The sequence below is a fragment of the Myzus persicae genome, unplaced genomic scaffold, assembly GCF_001856785.1.
Source record: "Myzus persicae strain clone G006 unplaced genomic scaffold, MPER_G0061.0, whole genome shotgun sequence".
NCBI lineage: Eukaryota > Metazoa > Arthropoda > Insecta > Hemiptera > Aphididae > Myzus > Myzus persicae.
Window position 1 is genome coordinate 78,855 of NW_019102521.1, and position 21,851 is coordinate 100,705.

At 30.3% G+C, this 21,851-nt stretch overlaps 1 protein-coding gene across 10 annotated transcripts; it reads left to right on the plus strand.

Annotated features, from left to right (window-relative positions):
* The first annotated feature begins 759 nt into the window (after positions 1 to 759).
* LOC111032416 lies at positions 760 to 20,513 on the plus strand. 10 transcript variants are annotated; one of them, XM_022312730.1, is made up of 11 exons: positions 12,369 to 12,485; positions 12,834 to 13,155; positions 13,764 to 14,431; positions 14,972 to 15,256; positions 15,793 to 15,915; positions 17,766 to 18,256; positions 18,316 to 18,531; positions 18,614 to 18,685; positions 18,754 to 18,932; positions 19,014 to 19,094; positions 20,419 to 20,513. In XM_022312730.1, exons 4-10 carry the CDS (start codon positions 15,053 to 15,055, stop codon positions 19,085 to 19,087), a joined length of 1,359 nt encoding a protein of 452 aa, XP_022168422.1. In that variant the 5' UTR covers positions 12,369 to 12,485; positions 12,834 to 13,155; positions 13,764 to 14,431; positions 14,972 to 15,052; the 3' UTR covers positions 19,088 to 19,094; positions 20,419 to 20,513. The 10 variants fall into 10 exon arrangements, with proteins under 10 accessions (XP_022168425.1, XP_022168420.1, XP_022168423.1 ...); XM_022312733.1 differs by lacking the exons at positions 12,369 to 12,485; positions 12,834 to 13,155 and adding an exon at positions 760 to 855; XM_022312728.1 differs by lacking the exon at positions 12,369 to 12,485 and adding an exon at positions 10,882 to 11,399 and having other exon boundaries at positions 12,834 to 14,431.
* The last annotated feature ends 1,338 nt before the right edge of the window (positions 20,514 to 21,851 follow it).

Here is a 21,851-nt window from a genome sequence, read left to right on the forward strand (position 1 = left end):
GGACGGTAACCGGTTACATAATATATATGTTGTATTTCTTCCGAGGTATATTACAGAATACTTATCCGTTGAAAAGAAAATTTTCGTTTCTTCCGAGTTCCGATCATTCCGTAAGTCCGAATTCCGATTTCCGATCGTGTAGAACGCATTCGGGCATTCCTGTTCGGCCATTAATTTAGCATTTTTATGCGATTAGTGTGTAGCACAGGTATACAATAATTTAACAATAATACAGGTATAAATTATCATTATTATGGGTCGAAATGGAATTAAAACAAACAATCTATAATTCCGTAATCCGTATTTCCGTGAACGTGACCATACATTTATAATATTATTATCTTAATCCAACAACAGCCTAGTCCCGGCTGGTCGAAAACCGATACCTATCGGCTATCGTCATTCGTCACTCGTCAATCGTCACTGCTCGACGGCAAGTCGCGCGTCGATTTATGAAATATTAATAACATGTCCTGCAGTGTCGTATTTTCCGGTGTTTTCCGCACGCATTTCTAGACGATAGGTTAGAAACTATTATTCATGTAAATTGTTTTCACAGTTTTTTATTTTACGTATAGACTTGCCCACTATTATACTATTTCAGGTGATCTATACTTTTATTTTATATTAGCAGTCGACTGCGAACAAAACTAAAATAAAACCTTTTTAATTTACCTTTCAATTCGTCAACCTGCCGTCCGTATCCATCTATCGATTTTTAAACATCGTTAATGATTTATTTTCTCTAATATAGGCGGTACCTACGAATTCAGCTGGTGATATCTGTGCACGAAACATAACTGCCTGTTGCTCATGCCAGAATCTCAAACGAATTTCAGACGGGGAACAAAATATGTAAGTGATCATTTTCAATATTGTTGTAATAATATTTAATCGACCGTTTTAAAATTTACATAACGCACGTTTTACATGTAGCGGTCCACGGCTTTTACCTATTATTTATATTAATATCATTGAGCACTATAAGTTATTTATTATATATATCTTATTTATGTATCTATACGATCTATATATAGATATATACCTAATATAAGTGTTATCGGCATTATTTTAAGTAGGTACTAACAGTTATTAGGTATGGGTACCTCGTACTATAGGTAATAGCTAATAATTAATATTAATTAGGTATTTAAGTATTATTCAATGTAGCACTGTATGATAAGTGTTAGTTTTTGTGTTTAATCTTCCTTACCTATATTATAATTATTGTCCACATAATATGAGTGTAATATGACATTATGACGTATTGACTTATGTATACCTACTAACTGCAGATAATTAGTTATTATCACCGAGATAACAATATTGTATACTTATGGTTATTTATCTCTGTGATTATTATACAATTATAGATGTAATAGAACCACAGACTTCTATATTTTAATAGTCTGTCTGTGGATAGAACACTGATAACGTGAATGAAGTACGCCTATCGAAGTTTCTCGCATTATAGATTTACAAAAAGTCGAGCTACTTTATTTGTACAAAAATTAATAATATATTACACGGGAAACGTGAAAACTCATTTATTTTAATTTTGTGTTTTATTCACTACAATTATTTATATAAAAAATAAATTATTAAGATATACACACGTAATAAATTTTAAATTTGACAAGTATAGATTAAAATATATCGCGTTATTTAGATATTAAATGTTTGCGAATGATATTCTATAATAATTCCTACGGGCTTTATGATATTATATAGGTATTATAGTATATTTATTAATGCAGGTAATTTTATAGCCAAAACAGCTAGTATAGAACTGTTATATAAACAATATAATATGATAATAGATTAATATTATAATTTATGAACTACTTATCTGGTATTCCGTGTGCTTACTTCTTTAGAAAACTACACTAATAAATGTATTATCTTAGTCCATCATATTCGTTTACATAGCACATTTACATTTTCACAGGTCCAACACTGCTGCAGTGACTTCTGAGTCAATATTATAATATTAATTGATGTAATATAAGTATTAACTATTAAGTATACAAAATATGTAATGTGAGATGTAGCGTTGAACTTAGTGTATTTATTAATTTTCTTTACTATGAAGTTGTTAAACTGCAATATTCTATTATATTTTAATCAAACAATATTTAAAATATCTGTTTGTCATATTATATCATTATAATTTTATTATTATTTATACTTCGATTTTAAAGTATGGTAGGTACCTTTTATCTTTACCGACTACCCAGTGATGAATTTGCTAAAAAAAATATGCATTTTCCACGCAAGGAGTTAAAAATGGTAAAAACCTTACGATTAGGCAAGTTAAAAATGTTCACGTTTCTCTCAAATTGATTACTTTCTTACATCCCTAAAATACAAATAACTTAATATTTATGGCCATTGTCTTTTGTGGATATCTATATAATTGTAAATTGTATTAATTATCAAAAAAAAACCATGAAAACTTGAAAGAAAAAGAGCCTCACTTATAACACATTCTATTTTTGGAAATTTAAATTCATAAAAATGACATACAATTTTATCTACCCATAAAGTAAAGTACACAGTTATATACTCTTAAACGGTATACCAGCTATATGGACTATGGTTGATAAAAGGTCATTGATCCTCAAAACGGTTTTTTGATAATCACCTAGAAGTGATATCAGGTGATTATCAAAATAATAAATACCATCTGCGAATTGAAAAATATAAATAATTATGGAATATTTTTATATTGTCACTTTATTTACTATATTATTATAGTTTATGCTGTAGACCCAATATACCAGTATAATACCACCTTTACCTATTATCTATAACATCATAAATGTTGGTATTCATAATTCATATATAAATATACTGTCCGAATTACTATGTTCATCCTCATCTTTACATTTAATATATTATATTGAATTATTTCTTATGGAAAATATGGATACACATCAATTGATCGGAAAATAACATTTTCAGTATTAATTTTTAATTTGAATAATTAAATTAATTCAAATCCTGATTTTTGTAATTTTTAAGTAGGTATACTTAAATATCACATTTTCAGTAATTTTGCTACAATAAAGAGCGATTCAATCGTCTTTATTAAATAAGAACCATGTACCAACCTATTTTACTTTAATTTCTTCAAGCGGATAATTTTTTTTAAATTTCGATGTATCTAAACCAAAATTTCAACGAGTAATTTCTGAGTTATTATGTGTGTAATGTGTTTATATAATTGGTAGGTACTGAGGACAATACAACTTAAACAGTTAAAAATGGTTTTACAAAAATATTAAATCAAAGCAGTATTATGGATGATATAGTATTTAATAGAATACTCCTAATATAAACATTAAACATCTAAATAATTGAGAACACTACGGTCCTTAATCATATTACTAATTAGTATGAAAAAGAAATTCAACAATATCAAAGATAGTATTATATTTTCTTAATTCGATGATTGATATAGTTTGAAAATGATGCTAAAGCTTGTGTGGATTCAACGAAATGTAAATTTGTTATATGTTATAGTCGCGTATTGCGTGTATGATGAATGGAGAAGAAAAAACCATCATCGACATAACGTAGTATGTAATTGTAATGTCAAAAATTATTATTGACCAACGGTAAAAATATGTAGACATAATATTTAGGTATAAGACGTTCTTCGAGTATTTTTGAACTAGTACGGTAATAATAACTGAAAAAATAAAATAGTATGAGTAGAACTCAAAAGTTTCATCTCAAAGGGCATTTCATATTGGTTATTTATGACTATTACCATTGTCTTATATATAATTATATTAGAAAATAGGAATATAGGTATGGAAATTGCAATTTTAATCACAATTACGGTGCCATTCTGCCATGACAGGCACTTAGTTTTCAGAAGTTAAGTGTGTGCACAGGAAAAAAGTTAATATTTTGTTCATTCATAATCAGTAAGATTTCAATAAGTACTCGAGCAGTCGAGCCCGTGAACATCCGCGTATTCGTCACCTAATTCCTATTACCTATGGGCTATGGGCTATGATCGGTACAGCTATGCCGGTAACACGGAGGCGATAAGAAAATAGAAAATCAAAATGCATAAAAACCACAATGACTACTAATCATATATTTGTTTATCTTGTAAGATGTTATACGATTGTTATAGATAGCTGTGGGCTATTTCAATTTGTCTGTCATTGCCTACTGTAATTGTTACGAAAGGATGAAGTATTGTAGATGACCCAATGTTGACCGGGTTAAATAAATTATATATTTAATAACTATCTTCAATTGTATATTATTGTGATTTATTTTATGGCTTAGTGTTTACAATGTTTATTATAATGTCACTAGTAAAAGCGTGTACATTAATTTAGCCATAGGACACGACTGAGATTTCACCCTTAAAATACGACATGTTTTCAATGCCTTTTGGATTTTGGTTACGACACTAATTATCGTTTTAATTTAATTTAATTTAAACTAATATTATTCACTTAAAACTATTTAATCTTTGCCAAGACCAAGCAAAGCTATATAGTTATTTATAAGTTAGGTATAACAATATACGTCACATCATAAGTCTATTTTTATCTGCTTTTTGTATAAAATACAACTATGATATTATTAATTCATTAATTACTGAATATAATTTACTTTATAATATTATTATTATTGTCTATACTCCTAAAGTTTGAAGTTTTTGAATTGTATTCTTATATAATTTAACAATGAACTATTTAATATAATATGTAGTAATAACTAATAAGACCAATACGGAATGTTATTATCAGAAATCAGCATTCACTAATATTGTATGTTATTTATACTATGATTTCATTAAAATTGAGTATTTTAAAATATTTTGACAAATATTATACATATTAAACTGATTTACTTTGTTTTTCATACATTCGATACAAAAACTAGTTCCGCGTATTTCATTTGTGGACGAAATAGATAATTTTGACAAATAACTAAAATAAAATATAACTTTAAATAATTAATGTGGTTTTGTAAGGCGTAATTTTTATTCGTCATTGTCTCGAATTCTTCATTAGTAGACTACGTCAACAGTCACTCAACTTTATCATACGTCATGATAAATACGTCTTTCAATAAATGTAGTATTTACTACAGGTTACAATATTAAGATATAATATAATACTCGTCACTTTTTCATAAAAACTATTATTCTAGATTTTTATTGTAGATTTACTATGCAGTAGTATATTCATATTTCATTTGGGTGGGGGGAGGAGGGTAAAAAATAATGAGTAAATTATGTACCACAAAAGGTAAAATAATGAAACAAATTTAGAAAATAAATCAGTGGAATAAAAAAACTTCACATACAACCCTACCTTCTCGAGCCAGTACCATTTTGATGGTAAATAGTGATTTGTAAACTGCAATGCAGCCAATACACGCACTGCCTGACCACGCGATGAAGTGCGCGAGTCTATCAGAGATCACTATTATAGATCAGTAGGTACTCACTACGCAACCCTTTGACAAATTTTGTGCGGCCCGCACTATAACTAAGTTGTTTGTTCTAAAATTCAAAATTAAATAGTGTAAATATAACAAAATACGTATTTTTTGGATTTTGTGTAATGTCGTATGCAAAAACTTTTATTTATCTTATCTTATTTTTCTTGCTAAAATAATGTAATATAATTTTGGAATACACTGAAAGAAAATCAGTATCAATCCATTTTACAAAATGAAAGAGCAATTTTAACATTTTTTGGGTCAACATATTTGTGCGAAGCGACTTTTAGCAAGTTAACATTTATCAAAGACAAATATAGAAATCGTTTGAGTGATGCACCCTCCGACGATTTACTGTGGTTGTAAACATTAAAATCACCCGTTGACATAAATAAAATAAATAGAGAAATAGAGAAGTTCCGTCCATCAACATAAAAATATTGACAATATATTGTGTAGAAACCTATAGGATATAACAAATATATTTTTTGCATAAAAAATGAGGGAAACAACACCCGAAAAATCCTCAATTCCCACTCCCAAGCAACGCCACTGCTAAGTTCTGTAGTAGACAATAGTATTGGTGTACTACTAGTAATTATATAAATATTTAGACCATCAGAAAATAATGGATATTTCCATTTACACTTGTTGAAAAGTATATTAGCACATAATTACAACAAATAACCAATCATATTTAGCTATTTTAAGTACTTAATATTTATATACTTACTAGTTTAGTCTTAACCCACTCTGTTAAGTGCATATTATACCTGATATATAAGCTGCTATACGCCTATACAGTTTTTGTTAGATCATTTTACATTTTAATATTTTATCTACGGTATACAATGGCTGTCCATAAAACAGTAAAAAAATATATACTTACTTTTTAATATTAACTGTATTATTTTTTGATTGGCAAATATCAATTTTAATATTTTAATTATAATATGCGCATAAGTAATATAATAATACATTAATATGTACATTATTTTATTATATTTACTCATATATTTTAATGAACAATTAATTATTTTTAAAATTGTAGTAATTAATGAAGAAATTAGAAATTATAATCTAAATGAGATTTTATTTAATATCTACACAGAATATTGATTAACATTTTTATTTATATGTCGAAGTTTATATTATCTAGTAATATTTATAATTATTGATAATGACTAATAAGTAATAATTTACTTATTACGTATTATAGGCTTTTCAGTTGTAAAATTACGTTTATTTATTTATTTTCATTGTTTAAAATTATACATTGTACATGATACATTAACTGAAATACCAAAAAGTTATCAGTACCCATACGTATATGGTAAATCTAATATTTAGTCGTGAATGATAAACAATAATTTGAATTGATTATTTTAGTTTCACCAAATGTTAAAAAAAATAAAGTTCCTATTTAGGAATAATTATTTAATAAAAATAAATACGAAGCACAAACATTATGTAATATATTAATTAGATAACTATTAACTTATAATGTATAATATAATCGTTGTTCATTGATATATTATTTGACATTTGTACTTGGAAATAAAAATAATAAAATTATCGTTAACTATATTTTCCTTGTTCAACAAAATTCTTAGTAGAACGATTAATATTTTGATTTTACAGTGTGTGTTGTTTTTGTGTCATCCAATCATCACCATATCATAGCGCGATAAAAATGCTTCAATCTTCAACATCAAACATTATCTGATAGAAAAGTGAATCTAAAGTCAAGAGTAAAATTTCTCAATATTCTGGGATTGTAAAAATGAATCAATAAAAAACTATATTTTTTATTCAAACTCAGTTTTTGAAGCATTAAAATAATATATGATAGAATAAAATCAATAATCGTATAATATGATGATTTCACAATGACTAATTTAGGACATAGGTACCTATTCTATTAAGGGGACGTCGTACCCGAACTTGTTATCTCTGTCTAGAGGTTCCCAATGTGCATAATATGAACATGCACTATATTAAGTATCGAATTTGGACTGTGAGTCTTGGCACGACGGACCAAGCTCTTATAGATTGTTTTCCCCATATACCTTTAAATAATCCAAAATACGAATTTCAGGGTATAGTGGTATACGTAATAATTTACTGTTACTAATCGCTACGACAAGGGAATCGTCAAAAAAATATAATTTGTGTATTATTTGGATAATCTTATTGGACCTCTGCAGCTGGACCGGCCTGTTGAGTCCAGTAGCAGCCATCCCACACTTTTAATACATTTTCACGGTCCAGGTCAGCCTGCTTCAAAATTTTCTTTTTCGGACCAGGGCCGAGGGCCCGCTCGGTGGCCTACAGAAGGGCTTGGATTGTCTACGCCACACACATCTCAATTTTGGATTTCCATACCCGATATAGTGTACGTATGTGCGTGCATCTTAACATACGTGCTGCTCGCGTACTGAATTTCCTATTAGTTTCTTACTCGATCAAATTTTTATTATTTTAAGTAATTACTTATTAATTATTACCAAATAATGGTATTATACCGACTCATATTTGCATGAGTAATAATTAGTGAATATAAAAACATTATTTCATTATCATTTATCAGTATCGTTATCTCTATTCTCCAATTGTGTATAAGACCTGCAGAATATACGTTTTAATTTTTACTCAAATATCATACTATGTATAATAGCAGTATGCTGGTTTCTCATACTAATTGTTTATAAGCAGTTTACATTCATGTCATAATTAGCGATTGTTAAAGTTTAATTACATTTTTTACGTTTGAATTTTATAAAATTTATTTCGCAAAAAAAAAATTGGAATAAACTTAAATTCTTGAATAACTGACATCCATAATAAATTTACATGTATGCGAAGCAGGAACAGTGGCGCAGCTGGGGAGGGATTTGCGCATTCAAAACTCTCCCCCACCATTTGCTTTCCCCCCTAATAAATGTATTATTTATATTATTTATGTACGAAAACATAGTTTAATTTAAACTTAAATTCCTTTTGCATAATCCTGGCTACTCCACTAAACAGGGAGATAATAAACTGAATAAAATTTTTTTGGGTTATTTGTGTATAATAATATAATATTTATGCATAAATGTATCATAAATATTATATTATATTATATTAGGTATTACAAACCTTTTAACATCATACTTCTATGCAGCAGCTTTATACACTTGCCCATATATTTTAGACAAAAACAATTTGATACATATTCGTGCTTTCTTATGTATTAAATATAGGTAATTTAACATAATACATATAATTTTAAATTTAGATTTCTTTATTCTCTGGGTTCCCTTGAGTTTCATGAATGTTAATATAATGTTTAAAAAGTGGGTCACGAGAGATGCGGGCAAATTAGTAGCATTAATTAATTGAATGGACTATATGCATTAGACTATATTATTTATGTATAAAATATATAACTAGAAAGACCATTTTTCAATTCAATTTTAAAAAAACTAACTGTAGGAAATGAAACGAATACGATATGATAAATTTCTATTATGTCGTGATTAAATCTGAAAACAACTAAACGAAAATCTTTAATTTTGGCCAGTTTTTGTGATGTATACATTTTTATTTTTGTGTACCTATTTATATTTTATGTTTATTAACGCCCATTTATCATTATTAAACGCTTTTAGTGTGGAAGATTTTTATTTTTTACACGTTATCAAAATATATAATATTATGTATCCAAGTTACTAGTATATTATATGTATACTACGTTGTAATGTAGAATAATAGAATGAACTATTGTAATTTGTCAATAATAATTTAAAATATTTTAACATCAATTTAATAAAGATGGATACCTACCTACACTATGAAAAATATTACAAGAAATTAAATGGGTCAAAAATTAAAAAAAAAACTTATTTTAGAAAGCGATATTATTATAATATAAGCACAATTCGTATATTTTAACTCTTTCCGAACAGCGTTATCTCAGTCCTCGGAGCAGCTATATATTATACTTACCCACTTGTTATTTTTTAGGAATGTATAAAATGTGAAGTGGATATACTTGTCAATAATCGCTATGATTATAATATCTTACTTAACTATGTATTATTATTATATTATTGTATCTTATACATAGGATTTAATCAATGGCAAAATGTTAGGAATTCGTACTATAATAATAATTGTTATTGCAAAAGACAAAAAAATGGAATAAAGACGCGTTGTGACGTCACGTTTGTCCCAGCAAACCTAGTTATCGCGTAACACAATTCCGTATTGGACGGCCGATAACAAAATACATCACGCAATGCACATCTGGTCTCGCTTTGGTCAGCGCTGACCTCCGAGATCGTTCCGTAACGACACGGCCGCGTATGCTCGGGACTTACCGATTGGTGGGCGGGGGAGGGGAGCGTCAATACGAGCCAATGTTTTTGTTTTTTATTCAACCGTTTACCTAACTTTAAGCCGACCATCGTCGTATTTTGATTTTTATCAAATCGTCTATACCGACGACGGTCAGCCGGATGGTGATGCACCCGATCGTCAGAAACCCGGAAACGCATTATCCACGCGCCCGACAGTGAAATAGTAGCGTGCCGACACACCCCGACACCCGACCGAATCGGTGTCCCGACATGATGTGCTCGGAGTCGAGTACGGAGACATCTAATAAAAAAAAAAAAAAAAAAACGTTCGTTCCACTGCCACAGTTAGTACCACTCTGTCGAAATATTTTTAAATATCGTTAATGGGGCACTCGCCGCTCGGGAGGGCATCGCTCCGTATCGATTCCCGCCCCGCGTACCTAATAAACAGTATATCGGACAAGCGTGGTGCCACACCGCGTACCACGCAGCGAACACCGTTTAACACGTACGCTATCCGTACACGCTTCGGGACAGCCTGCTGTTGCAGCAGGTACGTCTCGAGGAGCGTGTGGATTGCCGCGAAACCGACGTCGCCGCAGACGTGCATGTCTCCTCCCCGCGGCCCCTTCGTTACGCGCCGTCGTCCGTCGGCGGTGGCAGGAGGGGACGTCCTGCGGGCCGCCACCCATTGGCCCTGAACAGCTGATGACTGCCGTGACGTCACGGCGGAGCCGGACGCTGCGAGACGCCGCCGCCGCCGCCGCCGCCGCCGATCGGTTATCCACAATCCACTTATCCCCCACATGCTCGCGCGGCGAGTCACACGCGTCACTGTACCGAGTAGCAACACGGCCGGCCCGGCAGTCCGGCACACACCGACCGTCGACGTCGCCGTTACCTCCTCCGTTGCGTTTCGGTTTCGCCGCGCCGCCGTTATCCGTTCTTGTTAATACTATTATAATATATTTTAGTGGTGCCGACGACGATTCCGCGTCCGCGTCAGCTGTGTTTGTCTGCCGCGGCTGTCGACCCTCGCCGACGACGGTATTGTTGTTTTATTAATTTAGTAGTATTATATTAATTTCTATCGTAATAGGTTGGGAATTATTATTGTTATTACCTATACATATTACAGTAGAAATCTCGACCGCCCATTTTCCGGAGGTCCAATTTTAAGCGGTCTACCATCTTTTTATGTCGTGTTCGATTACTTAATACGATATATCTTTTAAATCGTAAACAGTCGTATACGACGTGCGCTTGCGTTTTTATCGTCGCGGCCGTTTTTTGAATTTTTCGTTGCCAACGAGTTTATCATCGTATACCACCTATATAGATAACACTGTTATTATTATTGTTATTGTTGTTGTACGGTGTGCGGGAGTAGTTTTTAAAACCTTTGCACGCTTTTGAAAACGTAACCGTTCTTGCCGGCCGGAAAACCTCGGGATTCGCGCAGTGTCTGCCGCGCACGGTCGATCGAGAATTTCCCACATTGGTGTCTGGTCCGGACAGCGCAAAACCGTCGGCGGCACGAACAATCGAAGCTCTAAGGACGTCGGCATGCGCCCAGTGGTAAGTGGGTCAGGATCGCGGTTATGATATAAGTAATGGTGCAATATGTTCCACTTTTTCTCCCCCTCCGCCCACTCCCCTCGTCGTTCTCTCCACGTCGCTCGGCACGACCGCCGTCGTCGTCGTCGCCCGCCGAGATTCGCAAACGTTTTCTCGAAATATAGAGACAGACAGAAAGGTATTATTATATTTATTTCTTGCGGTGTACAGGCGGCACAGTGATTACCTATATATTATATTCGTCTCACACCCGATGGCCTATATTTCTCGTCACGCCACAGCCCGTCGATAAAATTGTCATTTCGATATTTCGACACGCATTAGTGCATTTACGCACCCGTAGTGGCAGGCTGCAGCCAGCCAGAGACTCACGTAACACCCGGTAGCCAGCAGACCCGCGTCGTTCCCATATAGTTTACAGATAATAACAATAATAATAATAATTATTATTATTATTATATGTCGCGCGTTAATTACCTACGTCGCACACACACACACACACAGGCACGTACGTGTGTAATTGTGTATACACATTTTACACACATATTTATATGCCTAGTTCAGGGCCGTCCGACTTGTAATCTTGTACTTGACATTTATCAAACAATTTTCGTGTAAAACGTAATCGTTTCACTGGCGCGACGCGCGCGTGTATGCTGTGTGTGTGTGTGTATGTGTGTGTGTAGTGTGCACAGGTGTGTGTGCGCGACAGTTTGAGAGATCGCGGTTGCGCTTGCGCGCCGCGTTCGGTAAGCGTGTGCGGTTGGTGGTTCGCGTGCGCGCCCGTGTCTGAGTGTGTATGCGTACGTGCGCGCGCGCCAGCAAACGATACGTCCGCGGTGTGCACCGTGCCACCGTTCCACTTCTGTTCGCCGCCAGTTTTCGTGCGACGACGACGTGCCGCCGCCGTTGAACCCGATTTTCGTTTTTCCGATTTCGGTTGTTTTTTTTCCGCTCTCCGTCGCTCGTTTTCCAGGATTCAGGATAATTCCCGCGGTCGACGACTGCAGCTGCCGGCGGCCGCCTACACCCATCGCTTTGCAATATTATACTCCAAACGCGCATACCTACATAACAACCGGAACGGTAAGCGAACTCCTCGGGTCGGCACGCCGCGGCGTGTCCTGTGCCCGTTACATAAAAAGGATTATTATTAATTATTATTGTTTCTTTGATCACTTTTGTGATTTACAATATTACATCTGTTATTACCTATATAAATCGTTTCTCGTTTTCCGCTTCCCGGAAGACCGTTATTACAATTTATGTACTTTGTATTATGCATATATATATATATGTATATATATACATGTATCATATATTATGTATATTTATGTGCGTGTGTGTGTCGGCGCGTGCTTGCCCGCCAGCGGCATCGTCCCGTCGGCATGTGTATCGCTCCTTTACCTAATACCTATATTGTATTAATTGTAGTATATCACTTCTTCGAGAGTACGACAGTCATCCGAGCTGCTGTAGTGTGTGCCTGCGATTTGTTCGGCGGATTTGTCGATCGCGCAAGTTTCAAGTTTATAGAGACAAAATCCGAGCGTTCAAGGTTGACATTCTCACGGACGCGCGCTCTGCCCCGGTGCGGTGCGCGCTAATAATAATACCGCCGCGACCAGTCGTTAATATAATATTATCGTTTGTTAATAATATTATATTATATTATATTATACTACATTATATTTATAATTATGTATCGTATTACACACAGTACTATACCGTCGTATAGTGTTATTATGGTACCTAGGTAGGTATATAGGTACCTACTTAATTAATGCCTACTCGAGTGTTGCTTGTCGTTTTCGGCAATATCATTAAATTGACAATAATCATAGGCGTCGGAGGATAGTCACCCGGTCTAAGCATTTTTTACTATTTGCGTAACCGTTCACGTCTGGTTTGGACGCGTCCTGCTTCTGCTGCTGCTCGTTTTCGAAACAACTTGTTGTGGGGGGTAGTACTCGGCCGTTTTCGGCACTCCCGGGTCGATACAATTTCTACATTAGATTATTTGGGACCCGGGTAGGTATACACGTATACAAATATTTTTACCTATAAATAATATGTACGAAAACGAAACTAATTATAATAATGAGAAAGTTATTGTTGCCCGAAGGTAAACACCTCTCTCCCCTTCTATTAGCAAAATTTCGGCGCATGGTATTGCAACTTGTGAATTATCGACTAGGTACCTTCCTAAATAGTAAATATACCCAACTATCATTCGAATTTAACTAGTGTTAACTAAACATTGTTTTTAAAATAATACAAACGACACTCGTGCTATGATTTTTCTTTTTTTACACGTTTACGTCGACATTTTTACCTATATCGCCTGTGTATCCTTGTTTTCAGAAGCGAACGGAAAATATGGATTGGATATGATGACAAAAAAAAATATATATATATTGGGTTCTGTACTTGGCTAAGTAAACATAGGCTTTTCGCAAACATATTAGTGTAAAAGTGAAATTTGCTGATTGTGTCATTAACTCTTGAACTTGAAATACACTTAACAAAATATCTCAACAATCATAATGAAGCCAGAAATTACAACTGAAAATGTCAAGTCTGATAATTTTTTTTTGTTTTCATGGATTTCCAAACAATTGTTATATATAATATATTATATATATGATGCTCATTTAAATCTATTTTTTAATTTCCAGGAAGCAGAAGCTTTTATTTTTGTGATTAAAATTTCATATTGGGTCGACTTCCATGGTGGTGGTGGGAATTTGGTGTTTTCAGATTGTCTCAACTTTCAGTTTAGACATTTCATCTCTTTTAATTACTTTATTATGATATCTTCTTTTCATAAAAGATGGTTAAAACTTACACATTTACTTGTAGAAACGAAACTTAGCTGATAATATTCTAAGAGTGGGTACATTTACCTAATGATGGATGTAATCTATGATGAACAAGGACATTTCGATCATCAGATTTTTGTCGTCTACAAATCACATATAACTTAAATAAGATTATTCAAGATATCTTTTGCTGATAAATTTGACAATTAGGTAAGATTAACAGTACCACTACACGAGGATGTTAAATACTGCATTTTCAACAAATATATACTTTATTACCATATATTGAGACTTAGATTACTTATATTAAGTGACTTAATATATCATTTTAATTGAATTGACAATTTTTAGTAAGTATGTAGAGTTAAATTTGTTAATATTTAACAAAACTAATAAATTTGTTGGCAATTTCAAAGATTACTGTTACTATTGTATTGAGTGCTAGGCAGTACCTGTGTACTCTTCATGATAACTTTTAAAATTTTTAAAAATATTGTTATTTTTACATTTAATATTCTGAAAAATATATGTGTTATGTATAGGTAAATATTTGAACCAAAACCTATATCTGTATGTTCAATATGTGTTGATATTAAGGTGGATACAGGTTATAATTTTACTAATTTTAGATATTTTCGTAATATTAGAGCGGTCTTGTTTGTTTTTGAAATTTGTACAGAATTATGTGTTTAAAAAATAGTGACTTCAATTACTGTTTTTGAAACTTATCCTTTTGTGTTAATGTTTCAGATTGGATTATGATAAAGCATTAATATAGCTTTCGAATTGATCTATTAGTTAAATAATATTTTATATTATCTGTTAACTACCATGAGCGTTAATGTTGGTCTTGAAGACTCTTATCAAAATAGTCACAACGGGGCTTTTCAATCTTGTAGACCCATTAAAGCTCTGATGATGTATGTACAACGTAGAAATTCAATAATGGGGAATGAACCGTGTGACAACAATATTAGGATGCCCTCAAGTAGTTGGTCTGATAGTACATCGCAAAATATTCATCTCAAATTAACAGTAAGGAAATTTAATAAATAGTAGATCAATAAATATTTTCTTCACGTTAATACTTGTTTACCAAATCTGAAAAACTATAGAAGCCTATTAGATCATATTTCAGTTTTATTTTCTGCAGTAAATTTGTAATTATGATATGATTTTTTTTTTTCTTTAAAATATGGCTGTAATTTATTTAGTATACCAAGATAACTGATAAGTAACTATCTTCGTTATAGTCAAATATTAGTCACAATAAATTGTTTTTTAATTATTCTTTGTGAAAAGTAGTTCAAATCCTAATTTATTGAAGAAAAATATTCAATGCGTTCTTACTTGATTATAATTTAACTCAGTCTTTTTTAAACCAACAATCTTCTACATCCTAATAATACATTTAATCAGTTTACGAAATTTGTATTTATTTATTTAAGCACTTATTACTTATTGAATTTACCAATGTTTAATTTTAAGGCAATTTATTTTCCACAATGTAGTAACTATTTATTTTGTTTTGTTGTTTTATTACATTGTATTGTTTGTTTTATACATTTTAGTGTCAAGAAACATATCTTAAGGATACAACTACATGGTCAGATATGCAATACGAAGCGGAAGATACAGTTAGTGAGATAAAATATTATTACCCCAAAAAGAGGTTTTTGGAAAAAGCTGAAATGGTAAGATTAATATGCCTTAATTTGTATTACATTAGATAATTATCAATAAGGAGTACAGTTAGATGTATCATTTTAAATCTTTAATCTAAGTTATTAATATTAAGTTTTTAGCATAAATAACTTCCAGTAGTAAAAAAAAAAAATGGTTGGTACCTTTAGAATATAGATATTATTCTCTATAAATAATTATTGATTGATAATTTGATGAATCATGTACCTAGTTATAAATTATAATGTTTAATCATTAATCAAATATCAAAAATATTTTATATTTTATGTAGTTATTTTTCATTCTAATAAAAGTCTGTTAAAAAATACAATGAATGAATAAAATATAATATTTTTTGACACTAAGTTCATTAGAATTCATTTTTCTCCATTTGACTTCTTTTAAATCTAAAATCAAATATATAATTTTTGTTTATCGAAAAACATTTGTTATTTCAAAAACTATTAGTGATAATAAAATGAATGGAGGATCCTACATTGTGCTGGATAATACTGAAATTCCACTTTGCTCCATCTAAACTTTAAATACTTATATTTCATAAACAACTTGATCAAAGTTTGATTTTTATTTATCAAAGTACTTCAAAAATTATTCTGCTATGGAATGAGAAATTAAAAATGTATATTGTCATACTAAAAAGTAGAAACTTGAAAAATGACAGATAAAAAAAAACTGAAAACATTTTATTTGTAACAACTTAAAAACACAAAAAATAATATTTTCATTAAAAAGGTTTATAGTTTCTTCGATAAAAAAGCCACTCTGTAGTCTGTTTTGTACTATGTTTGTTGATGCTTTATTAAATAATCATACCATTGAGTGTTATTTAATAAGGTACCTAATTCATTAACTTAACTTTATTGAAAATATTCTTACAGTTTTTTTAATATTATTAATACCTACACTTATGACTAATTATATATCTTATGGTTTTAATTAATCCATGATTACTATAGCAAACAACAGTAAAAGTTGTAGCAGTATTATTATTGAATACAATGTAAACAAAATGTTAAATTATAAATGATTAAATAAAAATCTTTTGTTGTCATTCTAATCTAACCTCACATTTACATAGTAATATTCCAATTTATTGAATTGCTTTGATTTTAAATGTGTTCATTTTATTATAATTATAATGGATTTATTGACCTTAAAATTTGTCAGGTATATGCACAAATTAAAATACTATCTTTACACTGCATGGACCTATAATCGTTTACAGTGTTTAAATTATAGTTTTTAGGTCTATGGTGTACTGTTGTTTAATTAAAATTATGGTTAAACACAGTTTAAGCATGAGATTAAAGATTGTTTTAGTAATTATTTATAATGCTACTAATGTATGAAGGTAGCCTATGAGTGTTTAATTTTTAACACTCACTAATAAATTAAGATATTTGTAATACATGTAGATTAAGTTGTCGTTTTAGTAGAATATTACTAATTTTTTATTTATTAATAACTTAAAACTGTTCACCATTTCTAGCCCTATAAGTGAAAAAAATAGTTATCACTTAACCACCAAAATATTTCTGGCAATATCTTAATATGTAAATCGGGTAAAACATATAAAGTTAATGATTTCAAGGTTGGGATAGTGGAATAATTTACATAACCCCACTACTTAAAATTAATATATAGGTTTCTATAATATATGACAACCTGTATTTATATAAAGAAGTTAAGGTGCTCCATAGTATGTATTTCATTATTGTATATAAATTGTATCATTTAAAAATGTATGATTTCAATGTCTGCTCTCATAGTTGAGGCATAGAAATTGGTTAATGGTTTTGCCACTAAAAAAGTCTATTGTATATTATTTTTAATCTTATAGGAAGCCGATCAAATTGATACAGCAGAAAGAAATTTATCTTCCCAAAATCACTCTCCTACTAACCATTTAGGGGTATCTACTAAATGCCTAAAAGAGACTATTCTTCAATGCCGTAATGCTTTCAAGGACGATCCTAAAAAGCCAAATACTGAAGCATCTGAGTTCCTACAACGTACTTTTGGTGATGTTACCAAGAATAATAATTTAGACACCGAGGAAAATATGAATCTCTGTGTTCAAACTGCTCAAGATCAAAAGACTGAACCATATTATCGGTCTGGGTACAAAAAATTCACTTTAAGGCGTAATGAAGAAGACTCAAATGACTCAAACGTTATAGAAACCCCTACAGTGATTGAACAGTTACCAGTTAACTTAATTGAACAAATTGAAGTAAATGAACCTAGAGGAAGAATAAATAGGGCTTGTAAAGGAGTACGTTACCAACAATTCATGAACGATACATTATCAAAACGTCAAAATAAAAAAATGTAATTACTGAAAAATCTATTAATAATCAAAAAAATTAATCAAATCGATCTTTTTTTAGGGGACCAAAAAAGTTAGTGAGCACTGATGATACAGTTACAAAACGTCGTAAGGGTAAGAAATGTAACATAAAAGAAGAAAATAATCAAGCTCCTGAAATAAGTTCATTACCAATTCAATCTCGTCGTGAAACAAGAAATAGTGCCAAAGCAGCTGCACTGCGCAAACTAAAAGAAAACACTGACGAAATAATTGAAGATAATAAAAGAAAACAGATGTATGTTTCATATTAGTTATTACACAATATATCATGTACTTATTTTGTAATGTATTTAACATATAATTTTTTTTTTTTTTAGTTCTGATGATATAACTAAAGAACTAGATTCTACTTCAATCATGGTAGTTCCTAAAAAACGTTTTAGAACAAAGTATGTATTTTTTTTATTGCTTAATTGATTAAATATCAATATTTTTATTTTATTTTATATAATTTTAGTGAAAATGACAATAAATGTGAAACTGCTGAGGAACCTAAAAGACTGCCTTCACCAATATCTTCAGAAGCTAGTTCCAGTAGATTATCAAGTCCAGAATCCAGTACTAGTAGTACCTCTACACATGTTCACTATAAAAAGCGTGTATCACGAACATTTGCTGAAAGTCAAAATAATACAAGTTAGTATACATACAAGATATATTATTTTTATTGAACACAAATTCAATGTTTATTGATTGTTATAATGTATGTTTATATAGATCCTACTTCGTCTGACACCAATGTCAACTTACAAACTTTAGCAGATGTTGCCTTACGAGGTATTCCATTTTGATTGTCGAGTAAGTAATTTGTGCTCTATTTTTTTAAAGAATGAAGTTATTACTTTTTAAATCTGATAAATGTATTTATGTATATTGTTAGGTTATTTTTTAAGTTATTCATTATGAGATCATCATTCCAAAATGTAATATTTATCATTCAAGCATGATGCAGTTCATTCCTAAATTTTCAGGAAGTAATTTTAGATTAATATTTCAAGAGATTGTGAAGTCATTCATCTTATATTTCTAAATAAAAAAGTTACGTCAGTTTACAGCTACTAAAAAATATATAAGTGCTGATATAGAAGTTAAGTGGCCACGAATGTGTTACATTTGTGTTTTCATAACCTTATAAATAATAAATAAAATCATAGCTCAGTGTTCCATCTTCAATATTTTTCATTATTTCTACACTAAAGAAGCCAAAAATAAAGCCAAAGCCAAAATAAAAAAATTATCCTACTAAAAAGTAAACTTCATTTTTAATTAATGATAGCTCTACTTTGTTTTCTTCTGTATTACAAATTAACAATTATTGTAATGGATACAAATGAAGAGTAAATCACATTTCCATTTACTATCTCCATCCAACATATCTGGTGGTAAATTTGTGTTCTACAGATCCAATTTTGTGTTGTTAGTTAACATTTATATGATTTACCCATATAAGGTTAAACTAAAAGTCTGAGTATGTATATCAGTTTTTTATGTTTCAATTTTAAGCAAATAAATATTATATATATATTATATATTATTTAGCAACAGTGTAAAATATTGCTATATTAAAGTCTCATTACTTATTTGAAAATTAAAATAACCTAAAACTAATGTATAAATTCTAAATATATTTTTACCTTAGTTTTTTACCCTAAGTTTTTTTAATAGGTCAGTCGACTTTAATATTACTCTACAACATAAATCTGCTGGACACAATTTTTATAAGTTGTATGTTTAGTTGGGTTCACACTTATTAAAATGTATATTGTGTGATATTTACTCCATAAATATATGTTGTGGCACAAAAAGACCCATTTCCGACGTACGTATATTATGTGTAGTGAGGTAAACATTTTTGAAAAACTTGTAAGCATAACGTACATTTTTACCAGTTTGGACAAGGTTTTAGACAGACACAATACTTACAAGTGTTTGTAATTGTATTGTGCACAATAACAGTTATTCCAACTGGCCTACAATATATTACAATTCAAAACTTATTTGAATATTGTGATTTTTCTACAAAAGAAAATATAATTTAGTCTTAATTAATACTTAATTCAAATAATCTTAAAATTTGTATTTTACATTTATTAATATACATATATATTTTTTTAATTTTCAGTTAACAATTATTACCAGTACTAAAAAAATTACATTACCTGACCAGTGGCTCAGTAGACGGTTGATATTCTCACTGGCTGTTATTTTTTAATAAAACAATACCAATTATTTGTTAAACAAATCTTAGATAAATTTTTTTCAATTAGAAATTCGTATGATTAAATTTTATTGTAATTTGTTGGACAAAAAACAAGGGCCAAAATATATTTTAAGTCCATTTATATTACACTTAACAATTTTAGTACAATTTTCTTGTTTCTCTTGATAAGTTATATTTTTATTTGTTTTTCTTAACTTTTTTTTTTAACCATTGCCTACCTAATTAATAATTTTATATATTGCTCAAAAATATGATTGTGTATAAAAACAAAGCAACTGTTAAAATTGTATGTGTTATATTTCAAATGTTATTATGCTCAAAGTTTTAGTTAATTCATTTTATTCTTTTTACTATTAAATAGTAAGTAAACGTAGCAGTATCTTTTTGAAAATCCTGTCTTGTTAAATTAAAATAAGATCTGTGTAAATAATTACGGAAGATCAATCATTCCTATTTGTATTACTATAATATAGAATATTATCCACTTTCTATAATATTTTCTCAAAGTAACCTCTAAATTATTTTTTTAACTCAAATTTTCAATTATTTACCAGCACCTTAAATTTTTTTAATTAATCCACGCATTAATCATTTTAATGTACATAATATTGATCTCGAATTATGTATTCCATTAAATTTATATACATTTTTAGGCATGTTTGACTATTACCCAAAGTACTAGAAAATGTATATGTTAAAATCAACTGAGCAAACAATTTTCCTTTAGATGAAATGGTCACTGCCATGAGTAACGTATTATATTTTTCTTTAAAAAACACTTCATACTTATCAAATGTGTCTTTTTACTCTATAATTCGTAAATAAAATATTTTGTTTTTCATTATTACAGCAATTTATTTTAAGTATAATTTCAAACTTTAAAGTTATTTCAATCATTTTTGTTAGTTACCTCTACATTAATGTTTAGAACTACCACTACCAAACATGTCAATTATAGAGTTACAAGTTCCTTTTTTTTTTTTTTAGCCAACCATTTGTTTATTAGTTATTTTTATTCATATTGTTTGCAAATCAAAGGATTTTAGCAGTATTTGTTACTTGTTAAAATGTTGTATTTAAGTTATGTCTACATTTAATAATAAAAATCTAAATTGTACATAAAATGTCTTGTACCTCTAATTTAGTATTATTAAGAAAAAAATTACCTAAGCAATATACTATTGTTTCATAGTATAAATTAATTTCATTGATTTTGTTTTTATTATTATTATTATTATTATTATTATGAATTATAACTAATTGCTTTGTCTATCATATTGTACATTTGTATTATGACCAAATCGATATTAGTAATATTATCAAACAAACGGTCA

What these genes read in the sequence shown, in the direction of transcription:
- LOC111032416 (XM_022312733.1), top strand. Translation starts at nt 15,053, where the DNA reads ATGAGCGTTAATGTTGGTCTTGAAGACTCTTATCAAAATAGTCACAAC. An exon ending in ATATTCATCTCAAATTAACA is followed by an intron (nt 15,257 to 15,792) that starts GTAAGGAAATTT and finishes TATACATTTTAG; the next exon opens with TGTCAAGAAACATATCTTAA. An exon ending in TGAAAGTCAAAATAATACAA is followed by an intron (nt 18,933 to 19,013) that starts GTTAGTATACAT and finishes ATGTTTATATAG; the next exon opens with ATCCTACTTCGTCTGACACC.